General features: G+C 47.0%; 6 protein-coding genes across 6 annotated transcripts; 2 read left to right on the top strand and 4 right to left on the bottom strand.

Annotated features, from left to right (window-relative positions):
• Nucleotides 1-1835: 1835 nt before the first annotated feature.
• Nucleotides 1836-3191, top strand: FOIG_11430 (uncharacterized protein; the record flags this gene model as incomplete). The annotated part of the gene is made up of 1 exon (XM_031211995.1): nt 1836-3191. The coding sequence occupies one exon, from the start codon at nt 1836-1838 to the stop codon at nt 3189-3191; it is 1356 nt and encodes a 451-aa protein (XP_031058569.1).
• A 550-nt stretch (nt 3192-3741) lies between these two features.
• Nucleotides 3742-5300, bottom strand: FOIG_11429 (uncharacterized protein; the record flags this gene model as incomplete). The annotated part of the gene is made up of 3 exons (XM_031211994.1): nt 3742-4333; nt 4393-4945; nt 4999-5300. The coding sequence occupies 3 exons, from the start codon at nt 5298-5300 to the stop codon at nt 3920-3922; spliced, it is 1269 nt and encodes a 422-aa protein (XP_031058568.1). The 3' UTR covers nt 3742-3919.
• A 392-nt stretch (nt 5301-5692) lies between these two features.
• On the top strand, nt 5693-5947 carry FOIG_11428 (uncharacterized protein; the record flags this gene model as incomplete). Its single annotated transcript, XM_031211993.1, has 1 exon — nt 5693-5947. One exon carries the CDS (start codon nt 5693-5695, stop codon nt 5945-5947), a length of 255 nt encoding a protein of 84 aa, XP_031058567.1.
• Nucleotides 5919-7370, bottom strand: FOIG_11427 (uncharacterized protein). The gene is made up of 3 exons (XM_031211992.1): nt 7012-7370; nt 6407-6956; nt 5919-6347 (listed from the first exon to the last, which is right to left on the bottom strand). Exons 1-3 carry the CDS (start codon nt 7263-7265, stop codon nt 5985-5987), a joined length of 1167 nt encoding a protein of 388 aa, XP_031058566.1. The 5' UTR covers nt 7266-7370; the 3' UTR covers nt 5919-5984.
• Nucleotides 7371-7667: 297 nt separating this feature from the next.
• FOIG_11426 (uncharacterized protein) lies at nt 7668-9839 on the bottom strand (the record flags this gene model as incomplete). The annotated part of the gene is made up of 4 exons (XM_031211991.1): nt 8929-9839; nt 8455-8875; nt 8063-8405; nt 7668-8012 (listed from the first exon to the last, which is right to left on the bottom strand). Exons 1-4 carry the CDS (start codon nt 9617-9619, stop codon nt 7668-7670), a joined length of 1800 nt encoding a protein of 599 aa, XP_031058565.1. The 5' UTR covers nt 9620-9839.
• An 85-nt stretch (nt 9840-9924) lies between these two features.
• Nucleotides 9925-13082, bottom strand: FOIG_11425 (serine/threonine protein kinase; the record flags this gene model as incomplete). Its single annotated transcript, XM_031211990.1, has 4 exons — nt 9925-10844; nt 10892-11522; nt 11980-12210; nt 12285-13082. 4 exons carry the CDS (start codon nt 13080-13082, stop codon nt 9925-9927), a joined length of 2580 nt encoding a protein of 859 aa, XP_031058564.1.
• Between the last annotated feature and the right edge of the window lie 127 nt (nt 13083-13209).

Genomic DNA, 13209 nt, shown 5'->3' with positions numbered 1-13209 from the left:
GCTACGTCTTGTCAATAGAGCCTGACCTGCCTGCAGTGCCTATCCGTAGCAATAGAATCTATCCCGCCCGAAGCGTTCCCCGTTCACCTGTATTCCCGAGCCTGACCCGTGACAATTAGTCCTTTATTAACTAATTAAAATGCCTAAGCTACTTAAGACCTAGCTGGTTATTAGTCTATCTATTTTTGCTTAATATAATAACCTAATTGCCAGGCAGGTTATATTCTTAATACTAATTAGTAAGGTAATATTAGCCTAAACTAATAATAAACGGCAGGATTAATTAACCTTCTGTATTAATTGCCTTAATTATAGTAATTTATTTATAATTTCTAGGCTAGACTTTCTTTAGCATCCCTTTCCTTTCTAAGCTTATAATAACCATTCCGGGCTTAATTATACCTATTATAAAGCCGGTCTTATTAAAATTCTATATATTATCTAATTAAATACTATATTTTGCAATTATATTCTCTATAAGGCAAAACCAGTTACAAATAATAGTCAGATCTTTATATTTAGCTCTCTAATAGTTATATCTCTGAAATTAATATATCTTAAGCTCTAGTTGCCGTTAGATAAAGTTATAAACCTAGCGTATATTAACAGGTAATATATTGCGGTCAGTAAGTAGAGAATTAGCTATTTTTTCTATAAAATCACGGCGCAGGGGAAATCCTTGCGAATCTAGGTTAAGGATAAATTAAACTATTATCTGCTCCTTAAGATCAGATAGATTCTGTAATTTAGTGGTAATATTATGCTTTGATTGAATTCCCTGCCGGCGGCGATTTAAGGTATAGTAATTAACTTAATATATAGTTATAGCCTTCTGGCCACTTAATTTTAGGTCATTTTAGAGAGCCTGGAGGGCAAGAAGGATCCTAGCCTTATATAAAGACTATAACATATTAGGTGGTTAAGAATTATCTGATTAAATAGTAATAATGTAAGGTGAGGGATTTTTAGGACACTCGCTTATCTAGGGCACTTGCTTATTAAACACGTTACTCTGCGTAAACTTTATTCTTACGGCTTACTTTGTCCTATAGCCTCAACCCTACGCTTACTACAACATTGACGGACATTGTCTTCAGACTGTGGCGGTTGGCCTTGCTCCTCACTTGAGCATGATGTCATATCTGTGAGCAACCACGTTCCGCTGATATACATGATAAGTTCATAAAGCCTTCAAAGGAGTATCCTTATAGTCTGTGCACGCTGTCAGGAAGCTGGAAGTATCTTCGTACTGAAAAGGATATGGCTTTGAGCATCATAAATCACTACGGCCAAGATCATAAGTGCCGCTAATATCCTCAGAGAAGTGAGACATGCAGTCCTCACTCTCCAACCCCACGAACCCTCTACGAATTGGCTTCATCCCGTGCGTTTGACAGCATCAGGGTGGAATCAACGTTCGGGCCGTTCGAAATCGTGATGCCTTGATTCTCTGCAATGAACCCAAAACTGCAATGGAATTTCTCATTTCTCGACGAGTTTGTATGGCAGCATAACGGTCAAGAGGTTGTGCCACCCCGGCTTATGTGAAATGGCTTCATGTGCGGGGTTGTCGACTGCCACAAACGCTCTTGACTGCAGACCGGGTGATGCGATCATCATGGACAGGTCGTACTGGGCTTTGGAAATGGAAACTGGTGTGTTTCCGGAGGCGTTGTAGTGGGAGAAGACAGTTATATCAAGACAGTTTTCCCCAACTGTTTCAAATGTCAGGTTCAGAATGCTCCAAGAGAATATTCTTTCTTCCAAGTTCTGTGTAGTCATTATAAGCTCTCAGTCATAGCCCTCAACTGCGCCCATTATTATATCTCTCCACAATGGCTTCATATTACCCAGAAGGCGAATGCTACTTCGTCAGAAGCTCTCTAAGATATGGTCCCCACTGGTCCGCAAACAACCAAAATCTGTTCTATAGAACCGTTCTTCTCGAGTACTACTGGAACGGCTGGCCAGCGACTGGAGTAACGCAAAGATCTCACACAAGGTCACGCTGGCAGCATGGTACACCCTCCGGAATTGGAGGCACACGCTTCGGGGACTGGGACAGATTCTGGGTGGGCGAGAGCAGAAACAAGTCCACATGGCCTATGCTCAGGATCCATAGTCATCCCAACAGTCTCAACTGGAACGAGTGTCGGGATCACCAGAGAGGAGGTCCCAGAAAATACATTCTGCGTCCAGTGGAGATCCAGGACAGCAATACCCAGTGGCTATGGATCGATGCTACCATTCCCCTCAGAGCGATCTACTTCCCTGTCGCGTTCAATGCAGACCAAGCCTTCCCCAACCTGTGCACCTATGTCGTTATCGACTTCAGACACAGAGATCGATTTCAGATGTTCAGTGATACCGGGGTCTCGAGGACCATAGTTCCCACCTCTTATAACGGACTTGGCTGGCATGATGGCCTTACCTGGGGTTTCAATATCCCAGACATCATCGCCTATCTTTCAATCCCACACAAACTGCGCAATCCGGACTACGGATTGTTCAACTCGAAGGCGAGAGGACAAGAGTTGGTTGTGTGGACCAGCTCAGCACCGGCTTGGGCGTCTTCTGTTGGGGTACTGAACCATCCAGATTTCTTCCGCGAGATGGACTTCGCTAGAATTCTTAGCGCCACCTTTGGTGTCGAGATCGGATGGAGACCTTACCAGCACAACCCCTTCCTCAGGGACATGCTCGTCCGTATCACTCAACTAGGCCTGGGCTTCATCCCGGGCGTGGGTCCCATCCTCTCCGTTGCATTCGGAATGGGAGTTCAGCTCCTCACAGATCCGGACTCATTCGGCAGGGACAACATTCTTGACCTCGCCTTTGCCGTTCTGGAGAGTGTGATTGACTCAGGCAAGAGAAGTCAGAAGTTTATCGCACCGGATTGGATTGCCCAGTGTCCGTGCGGCGGTCAACAGAGAGGTGAGCCTTTAACGGAGCAGCAGAGAGAGGCGCGCAGGAAGTTAGGTGAGGAGATCAACAACCGCCTGACTGCGGAATTGGACGCTCAGCCTGTGATACGCTCTCTTCTGCAGCAGGACCAGCGTTTTAGTGGACGTGTTGAGGAAGTTGTTGAGGAGGTTCAAGATGAGGCTACGGAGACAACCCAGGACGAGGAAACGGGAGAGGAAGCAGAGGAGAAGCCGGAGGCTGAGGAAAATGGTGACAAACATGAGTGAGATTTACGAAACACAGTCACTTCTCTTTCTAAGTCTGGGTGGATCATTGGGAAACTTTCCACTCATTTCATGTTCTGGGATGGTATTTTGTGATTGTAGTTTGAGAGATTGACATCGCTGAAACAACAGAGGTTTAAAGAAGGGTGAAGACCACAAAAAGCTTCAATCAACCAAAAGATTGCTTTGAGATTGGCAAACATTTAGCTGCTGGACCAGCTTGTCGTGCAGTCACTGTACTGGAAGATACTGCCCAGTTTGATTGAGATTATGCTGTGGGAACCTGTGCGGAGAAAGAAGCGTTTGTGATGTTAGCATGCCGTGCTTCAAAAATCCAGTTGGAGTCATCATTATCGCAGCACCTTACGCCTAGGAACGAGGATCACCACAGTGGCGCCAAAAGCAGGATAAAAGAGTCTGCTCGTGTTGCATTCTATAGCCTAGCTTTTCACAAAACCCCTCAAACCTATCTAAAGTTGGACAATTATCCTTGTTGAGGTCTTGTGCATGGCCTATCTAAAACATGAGCTTAATGGGACTCTTCCATGTATTGGCCTGTTACACACCGGTGTAATGTCATAAAATTTAAATGTCAATCAGTCAAACTATCTAAGCATCCATGACTGCTTCTTAAACATCTGACATCCAAGTCCAATTCTTTCGGTCTGCTCATCGTACATTCGAAGTCCAGTCTTGATTCAACGATTTCTACCACGAACCCTTTGACGAGATCAATCAATATCCGCCAAAACATACGGGAATTGGGAAGGCTTCTCTAGATAACCAAATTGCACTCGGCGAACCGTTACGATGTTTTCGGTCTTGGTCCCTCGATGATATTCCAAGGGATCGAGCACGATACAGAGCTCTTTGAGTTGTGGAACGGCCTCGAGAATACGAGTAATGAGTTCTGAATGCCACTCTTCCTGTTGAGCAGCAGTGGGCAGCCAGTAGGGCCACTCATTCGGCTCAGAAGTGGCCTGCAGCGGATCGTCTGATTCGTCTCCGCTCAAACTTCGGACGCGCTTGTTAAACAATTCACAATCGTATTCGTTACAGAGCCAATATTTCTGGAGTGTAAAAGCGAAACGTCGCAATCGTGGCATCGCCTTCAGCTGTGCAATCAGCTTCTCGACGCACTCGTTCTGTTATGCTTGTGTTAGTAATAAGTAATACAACGCTGAGCAAGATCGGGGGCTCTTACAAGGTTCGGCCGATATGGTTTCTTGTAGATACGTCCACCGCCCGACACAATCGTATGAGCATCCACCTGATCAAGAACAAGGGCTTCCAGATGCGGAAAGTCACGATTCATTGCCCGAAGGGTGTTGCTGCTCATGCAGGCAAGGGTTCGCGAACGACTCTTGATTGCAGATACATCAGCCCTCAAACCCTTGAGTAAGGGACATGCTGATTTCAAGGCCAAAGGATGTCTCTTTGCGGTGTATTGCGGAAATTGAGCTGCCTTGACAGTGTTGGGGGCAAATTGGTTTATGATGGCACTGAAGAGCCGCAAGTTCCTGTGACCACAAAAAATGACGGCCTTGGGACCATTCCACTGTGGCGCGTTGCCCAATGCCTCAGTAAAGGCAATCTCCCGGGAGTGGTTGCTCCTCACTTGATTATCAAACGAGATCAAATCGATTGAAGATAGCTTGGAAATGAATTCACTGATGACTGCGATTCTGTTTGTCGAAAGGTGCGAATCTGTGGATTCCTCGGCGAGACTGTGGGGCTCGAAGCGAATAGTAACAGATCTAAGGTGCAAGATTAGTCACCGGGTTCAAGAGTCAGATCCTGGAATGAATACTTGAGAGCAGGAAGAATAGTCATCATCAAGTGCTTATATTCACCGGAGAGGAAAGACCTCATATCGTGAGCGAGCTTTCTCAGGGTGCCAGAGAATGTGATCCTTTTGAAAAGCCGAAGGAGGAGGACTGATCGAAGACGCTTGGAAACAAGTGTAGCAACCCTGAAGGCGATCGAGCCAACATGTGATCCAATCATGAGAAGGACTTCGGTCGGCATCTTTTCCAAGGCGCTCAAGGACGTGGGCGTGGTAAGGCTGTGCTTCATGACAGCAGCAGGTTCTTCTCGGGATTCAGTTTCCATGGCTGCAAGAAGCGCGATGCTCAGCAGTTCGGAAAGATGGAAAGGAGAGATGAAGAATACGGAACTGAACGCGCGATGAATTTGAAGAAATCAGGAAACAGATAATAGCTTACTGGGGGGTTGATGAGAGAGTTCTGGTGGTCAAAGTAACTGTGAATAAGGGAGAAGAGAGGTTCACACTGCCAGTGCCAGTGCCAATATCAATTCAAGCTGGTGTGTGTCAGTCTAATGATAATTCACTATCATGGCTGAAGCATGAGCTATGAAAGTACTTACTAGGAGCAACGTAAAGCTTTGGTCTGCTAACACAGGTGAGAAGAACACAATATATTTTCTCAATAAATTCTTCTACTTAAACGCTGCTACGATGGCCTGATGTGCAAGAAGAAAACATGGCCTATTATCTTCACGCCACAGGTCAACATGTCTCAGTGGGAACTGGTGCTGTTCAAATGAGTAAAATTGGTGATACCAGTCATGATGCACGAAGACAGAAACAAGAAATTACCACTTGCTGCAAAAATGCCATTTTCATTCTCAAAGGTCCCCGTCGAAATCGTCAGAGCATCAACTACTACTACGCCACCGGTTTTGTTGCCCTACTGAATGTGCAGTGTACCTACAAGGCGCAGAAGTTCCTCTCGTAAGCTCCGCCTTCACGTCCCTGTTCGCAAGCGCATAGCTTTAGCCTTCTAGAACATTCGGGAACAGGTACTTCTGAGAGGGATCCTCGGAAGACTCTTCAGACATATTCCATACGCCGTTCGTGAGAGTTGCTCGATAGAACATGGGACACCCAGTTGTAATGCAAACCTCCTCAGGACTTTTTGCATGGGCGGCAAAATAGGTAATCAACAATATGTATACGCCTTCAAGCCCGCGAGCTTCGACGGGCGGCAGACCTTTCTTCATAACAATGGCCAGTAGCTTCGTCCTGAGAGCATCGATAAAACTTTCACTGAATTGGGCTTCACTGAGAGTGAATGCAAACCGACGTAGCCGCCGCATCTTACGGAGGGATGAAGCGACTTTATCGATCTTTCGGCACTTTAAGGCGTGTCAGCAACCGCGATAGGAGGTCAACTAAATAACGGAGGGATACTTACCCATCGATACCTATCTCTGTCGTTCATGTGATGCATGTAACGACCGGAACGAGTCTTATCATAAATATTCAATGACTCCAGCTGAGGAAAGTCTTTGCTGATCCTGTTGATAAGCACATCGCTCAAGCTTGTAAGAGCTGAACTATCCTGTCTAAGGAAAGAATATTTGTTAAGACGCAGTGAAGTGAGATGGGCGCCGCTACGTGCGAGTTCGTCATAGTGGCAGCCTGTGAGAGATGCATGAGGTGCAGCGATCCCCTTTAGGGCACCTGCTTTGAACTTTCCAACTATTTTGCCCATTGTCGATTTTTCGACGTATTTTGTGAAATAGAGATGCTTAGGACCAGCCCAGTCTGGGCCCTTGCGAATTAAGCTGAGGAATTTGTGTGCTTCTTTGCGATTTTGGAGCCAGATATCGAAAACAACGCCGTGGAGACTAGGTGTATCCGCCAAAAACCGCCCGATGGGTATGGTCTTAACTCCATAGCCTAGAAGCCAAGCATTCATTTTAAAGATGTCGTCAAAATTTGTAACTTCAAAGGTCACAAAACTGTGACAAAAATAAGCGAAGAACTTGGATTGCAACCGTAGTGGAGGACACTCACCTCGTGTGATGATGGACCAGATGACGGAATGAAGCTGTCTTGCGGGTATAGTAGGCGTGGAGGCTGTCCGTCAGTTCCTTCATGTTACCAGAAAACTTGAGATGCTTGCAAAGTTTCGGGAGAAAGATTTCGCGAAATTGCTTTGATGTAAGCGTCAATTCCTTGATCTCATGAACAGACAGGTTGTCCCCGATCATGCACAGAATCTCGGTTGGCATGGTCGCGAGTTCGGGGGTTGTGGGTGTTCCCGCCATGGTCGCGATGCTCTGCAAGGCACCACTTGGCAGAGCAGATAGGCGGATCAAGCGAAGGATCGATTGTTCATGTAATCACTTGCGAAGAGAGAAGAGCGTTCAACACCAGCAAGGTTGACGCCTCCAAACCTGCACTATGGTGAAGGCTTGCTGTGAATGAAGCGTGGTCTCTGTTGTGAGGCAAGAAAAGAAAACAACATCAGAGGAAAAGCCTAAGAGATTAAAAGGTGGAGAGTTGAAGTGAACTTGAGGTTTACGGTTTGATTGGTACTAGAGAGTGGTCACTGTGAGCCAGTGAATGATGAACAATGCCTGTCACTGCCAGCAAATGCAAGTACCCGCGCAAGGCTTCACAACTCGCATAACAGGGGATATGCAGACATTATTTCCAACAGCAAGGCCCTACCCGGCATTAAGCCAATCAAACGTATTCAACAACTCAAATCGAAAGTTGAGCCTCCCCGCCAAACCAGAACTGAACTGATCTAGTGATCCAAGATCGCTCATCGGATCTATATTATTGAGATGATAATCTAACACGCGCTGAATAATAGTCTTGCAACTTGCGCAGAGATCGCCGTTGGGTGCTGATGGGTGAACCCAGTCCAGGAAACCAACAAGCAAGCTTAGTTGCTGGACAATGCTTGATCGGCTGAGGCGACTGTCCTTGGGATGTTTGCCCTGAAACGTTGGACTGAGGAGTTCCAGGCAGAGAATGCCACCACCCGGTACTGCAAAGGCCATAAGCTACACGAGATGTCAGAGCGTTTCAAAGATAAGTAGGACAAAAGACTTACCAGCCACTCCATATCTCGTCGAATATCACGGAACCGATCCTTGTGCATCCAGAACGTTAGAGTAAGCGTGATCATTTCATACGAAACCAAAAGAACATCCCCTTCATCCGGACATCCGTATTGAAGGAGTAGCCTTTCCAGCAAGAACATGTTCTGTAGGTGTGTCAACCGGATGAATATCCTTAAAGACACGACATTTGTCTCAACTGGAGGGTCAGAAAGGTCCTTATCATAGGGTCTAATTTCTCCCCGCGGAAGTGGAAGATCGGCAGGGTCATCGGGATCATAGACCAGGCACTTGGGAAGTTCGGCAATGACATTTAACTGCCGTTGCTTCAGATTTCTGGAGGGGTTAGTGAGCATCCATTGTTGCTGGGAGGGGTAGTGGATACATGATAGTCTCAACAGTCGCATTGGAACCAGAACCAAGACTGATATCAATAATTTCGTTCAGTATCACAGCCATAAAGTAGCCAGCTCGACAGATACTAGAAGGATAAACACCACGTCTCAAGCTCCAGCCACGACTATCAAGCTCAGACACGGCCTTCTCGAGCACAGCACCTCCAGCAAGAAGATCCTCGTCACTTAAATCCAGTGGTGGTGGTGTCGAGCAAAAGCGCGGATTAAGCAGTGGCGGCCTTCCAGTGAAAGCAACGATGGCTTTGTCAAGGTTATAAACTCGACCAAAAAGACGCCGTTTGTGTTCTGAACTCAGCGACGGTTTGTAAGGCCCAGTGAGCTTCTCGGCGTGAACTCCAAGATAAGTCATGACGGAAACGGCATCCGCAAAAGAACCCCAGCAAACCAAGCCTGTCGCATTCTGTCAGTATCTGAATACATACAACAAGAAGAGGGCGACTTACTGGCATCCCCGACAATCATCGACTCCATAATCGCCTTTTGGAACAGGAGATCCAATATGATGGCATTTGCCAGAGTGAAATGCCGAGCCAAGTTGATGCTGTGTCTCAAGAACGCCAGAACCGGCTTATTCGCTGTCCCACTTTCCAAGATATGAAACTGGTTACGCTCTATCGGTTCGAAAGACCCTGGTATGCGCCTTAGAACACTCCAGAGCAGCCCTATTGACTCCCATCGTAAATTTGGACCACAAAGCTGGTCGATCCACTCTTGTGAGCTGGTATCAATGTCTTGGAATGGCTGTGCTGTATTATTGCAAATTTGCTGCGCGATGAGCTCAAGATTGATCTTCGGTCGGTCCAACTTTGACCCGAAAGTTTTCTCCAACGAGTTGATGACACCTGGAACGGTTAAGTTCGACCATAATCTGTTCTCATTTTTCGTTCCTTGTGCAATCATCTGTTCGTAAGAGGGGCCGAAAACGCAGCCGAGAAGTGCAAGGCATGACTGCTTTATCGACGGCGGAAGCTCTTGAAAACGTATTGTCTTGTTTGACTGAGAAAACGGGGTACATGCCTCCTGGGAGTCAAGGTCAGATGAGTCAAGTTGTGAGAGGCAGTTCTTGGCCTCTTCGAAGATCTCGTTATGGCCTGCTCGACCAAAGAATGGGGGCGTAGGGACCGGCGTTTCCATGGGCTCTTTGCTTTATAACCTTGGCAAGATGATTTGCTTGAAGTAGAAGCCTTTCGTGTTACCGAGGAGTCTAAAGTGAAGGCAACTTGGTTGAAGAATGTTAGGATGTCTTGGGCGAAGGAAGATGGCCAAAATGAGGCTCAGTAGTCTCTAGACTGATTTAACAACAGTTACATTTAACTTAAAAGTAAGTTGAATCGATAGCATGAGCTGGTTAAACACTGGCATATGATGAGCACCGAATGCTGACGCGGGGCGACGTTGGATCCTGCAACACGTCACTTGCATTTACACGGTATATGGATTTATCGAGTTCCAATGCCAAGCCCCTTATCCCTGCACCACTGCTGAACCTCCTCTGACTCAATACCCAGTAATGCAATATTTCCTTCGTCATCTCTTGACTCAATATCCGCTCCCATCTGAAGAAGATACCTAGCAGTTGAGTAATCTCCCATCCGAACCGCCTGCACAAGAGCTGTCTGCCCGTCAGAGTTGCGCGCCTCGAGATCTGCACCGAAATGCAAGAGGATCGTGATACATGCTTTGACCCTGGCAGTCAGAGACTCATCGCTATCAACATCAATCGCTTCGACTCCCTCTTTCACGAACTGCTGCCATGGAATGATATCATTTCGAGGTGTTTCAGCGAACTCCGTCCCATTAACCTCGTTCGCGCAGTGCAATGCTGTATCTCCATCGGTTCGACTCGCCGTATTCGGAAGAGCTCCGTGGGTGAGTAACAGCAGGGCAAGAAGAGGTTCCCTCAGCGAAACAGCGATTTGTAGCGGGGGTAGGTAATTGTAAATATTAGGATCGGCGCCGAGGTTCAACAGTGCTATGACAGAGTCATAGTTCAGCACAGATACCGCCAACTCGAGAGGTGAACCAGGAGCAATACCCTCATTCTCGTTGCCTGACATATATCTCCCATTGATCAGAGTTTGACCTGAAGTGGGGTCTTCTGAGACCTCTTCAACAGCCCTACAGAGAAGCGATAGCAGAGACGCAGTCCCACTTACAGGACTGTCCTTGATGGTATTGCGAGTTCCAGTTATGACAACGGATGAGAAGAGCTCTTGGTCAGCAAGAGGCTTGATATCAGCCCCCAGAGATATTAGAAGTCGTACACAGTCAATACTTCCAGTCTCGGCTGCACGCTCTATGGGCGTGTCTCCGTAGTCAGATTTTGTGTCCGGATGCATGCTGAAACCGCGGACAAGATCTATGGTTCCATTAGCACAAAAGCTTTCCATTGATGTTGATCTTTACCTTGTATTATTTCTTCCCGGCAATAGTCCGCTGCAACATGCAAGATTGTGAAGCCGCCCTTCTTTTGACCTAAAAGCTTTCTGTCCGATTTCAAAGCCGCGACGAGTTTGTCTCTCTCGTCGTTGACTACCATAGAAAATAGCTCATCCTCTGCCGCACCATCAAACTCGAGATTATATATTATCCTCTCGTCCATGAACGACTTGGCGAATGAGTACAGAATGGCATGGTCAAGAAGCTCAACCGAAACCCGCTCTAATCCATCAAGGAAAGCATTCCTTCTCGCATTATCGGGATTGTGCCCGAAGAAGATTATGCAAATCGCAGTCTTCAACCATACCCTTTTCTGCTCACTTGTCACCGAGCAATCAAATCCATCAACAAGGCCATGAAAAGTAGCCTGGATCTGCGCAGCATCAGACGCTGCCTGTGCAGCGAGAGTCTCATATTCACGTGCCTTTGCAGCACTTGGAGGGCAGCCAAACCCCCGACTGTGACAATTCGAGAGGACAAGCGCAAGGTCTGCAACCTCTGGGCTACCATCTGCTGCGGAAGAATATCTATGTTCGAAATCTTCTAGAAGGAGTGACTGAACCGCTTCTGGGATTTGGCCGAGTCGGAATGGGTCAAACTATACGTTGTTAAGTGGCTATCAAGGGCAAACTGGGAGCGAGGGATCATTGTACCTTGCCAAATTTCCGCTTTTGAAGACCGTGACCCATACTAGAAACCATCTTTGGTCTAAAAACTGGACTGGTTGTTTCAATGAAGGTACCAGACCTGGTACTATTGGTCTGTGGTATGAAGATATCACTCAAACTAAGCTGGTTAGAAACTATTCTAGCATCGCGATTGAGACAGAAATGTGACTTGCCTGTGAGGAGTTTTGAAAACGGAGTGCATATGGGCCATTCTGATATTTCGCTCATTTGGGTGTTGGCGCAACAGCTCTGTCATTGCAGCCCAGATTTGAAACCACAACAGATCGTGGGGCCGGAGGTCAAGTCCGTAAAGACTTTCGGGAGCTACGTTATGAATCTAATATCGTTAGGAGGTGAGTGTTCGCATTTCCGGGATGGTGTGCTTACGGAATGGAAGTCTAGTACATATACGATGATCTGCTCATGCAAGAAGATACTGGCGTCTTGATTCAGCTTCCAACCTTGGACCGTCATCGTATCTGCATCATGTTCGCCCTCTTCATCATATGGCAGTATTGAGAAGAGCGAGTATGCCATGACAAGCCCGAAAGAATACAGGTCCCTTGTTATCGTCTTGCGAAAGGCTCGCAGCTCTTCTGGGGCATCCGGCATACATTCCTGAAAGGCCAGAATGTCAGTCTTGGTCAGACCAAAGGAATTCTAATAGCTTAGCAGGAACAGGCTCAACGTACTGGGGCATTCCAATACGGGGTTCCTCCGATCTTATACTCGATGTCAGTAAAAGGGCTGCAGAACCCAAAGTCTGATAATTTCGCTACCAAACGATCTTTCGTTCGGAATAAGAGGATGTTATCAGGCTTCAAGTCGCCGTGGACAATTTTCATTGCATGTAACATAGTAACTCCCTCGGCAACGTCAGTCAGTAGATCAAACATCATTCGCTGGTCCTTGAGACCGAGAGGATACCGAGAGCTTTGTACCAAATCTCTCAACTGCGGCGTCGTCGGATCTGCCAGTTCAACGATCATTGCGGGTCGATAACTGCTGATACTCCCATCAGAAGTGACGGCATCCCAGCTTATTCCAAGGAGCTCAACGAAGTTCGGATGGGCTTTGCACCAGGGATGATTCATTACTCTCATTTCCCTGAGAAGAGACTTCAGGAGGCCCGAGTACTTTTGGGAATGGGCCTCATGCTGAGACTGGCCCAAGGCAATTCCAAGGTTGACTCGCTTTACTGCGACGGCTTTGTTCTTGGACTTCCAGAGACATTTGAACACGGTCATAGTTGTACCGGAACCGATAGCTGCGCCATCATTGAGATCTTCTAGATCAGCAGCTTCGCAGATCGGTAGACCAGTTGTATGGAGTTGCTGGGCAAAAGTCGTCAAGTCCTCGATTGGACCAGGGTCTGGCGCCTCGGCAGTTACTCGAGCAAGAGCCAGTTCGGCATAATCTGCCACTGGGTCGGACTCCCAGCCAGGATGGCTGAAAGTGAAAGAAGAATTATATTGAAAGCCGGAAAACATATTTCAATTCTTCCAACCAGGTTGAGTTAGAAATGCTGAGATTGGAAGCCCATCTCAAACGAGGCTCCGAAGATATGCGGAAGTGGTGGTACTTGACATGCATGTCAGCTCAAACCCGACGTATCAA

This window comes from Fusarium odoratissimum (assembly GCF_000260195.1).
Source record: "Fusarium odoratissimum NRRL 54006 unplaced genomic scaffold supercont1.21, whole genome shotgun sequence".
NCBI lineage: Eukaryota > Fungi > Ascomycota > Sordariomycetes > Hypocreales > Nectriaceae > Fusarium > Fusarium odoratissimum.
The sequence above is the reverse complement of the archived record's forward strand: the minus strand, read 5'-3'. Positions and strand labels throughout refer to the sequence as shown.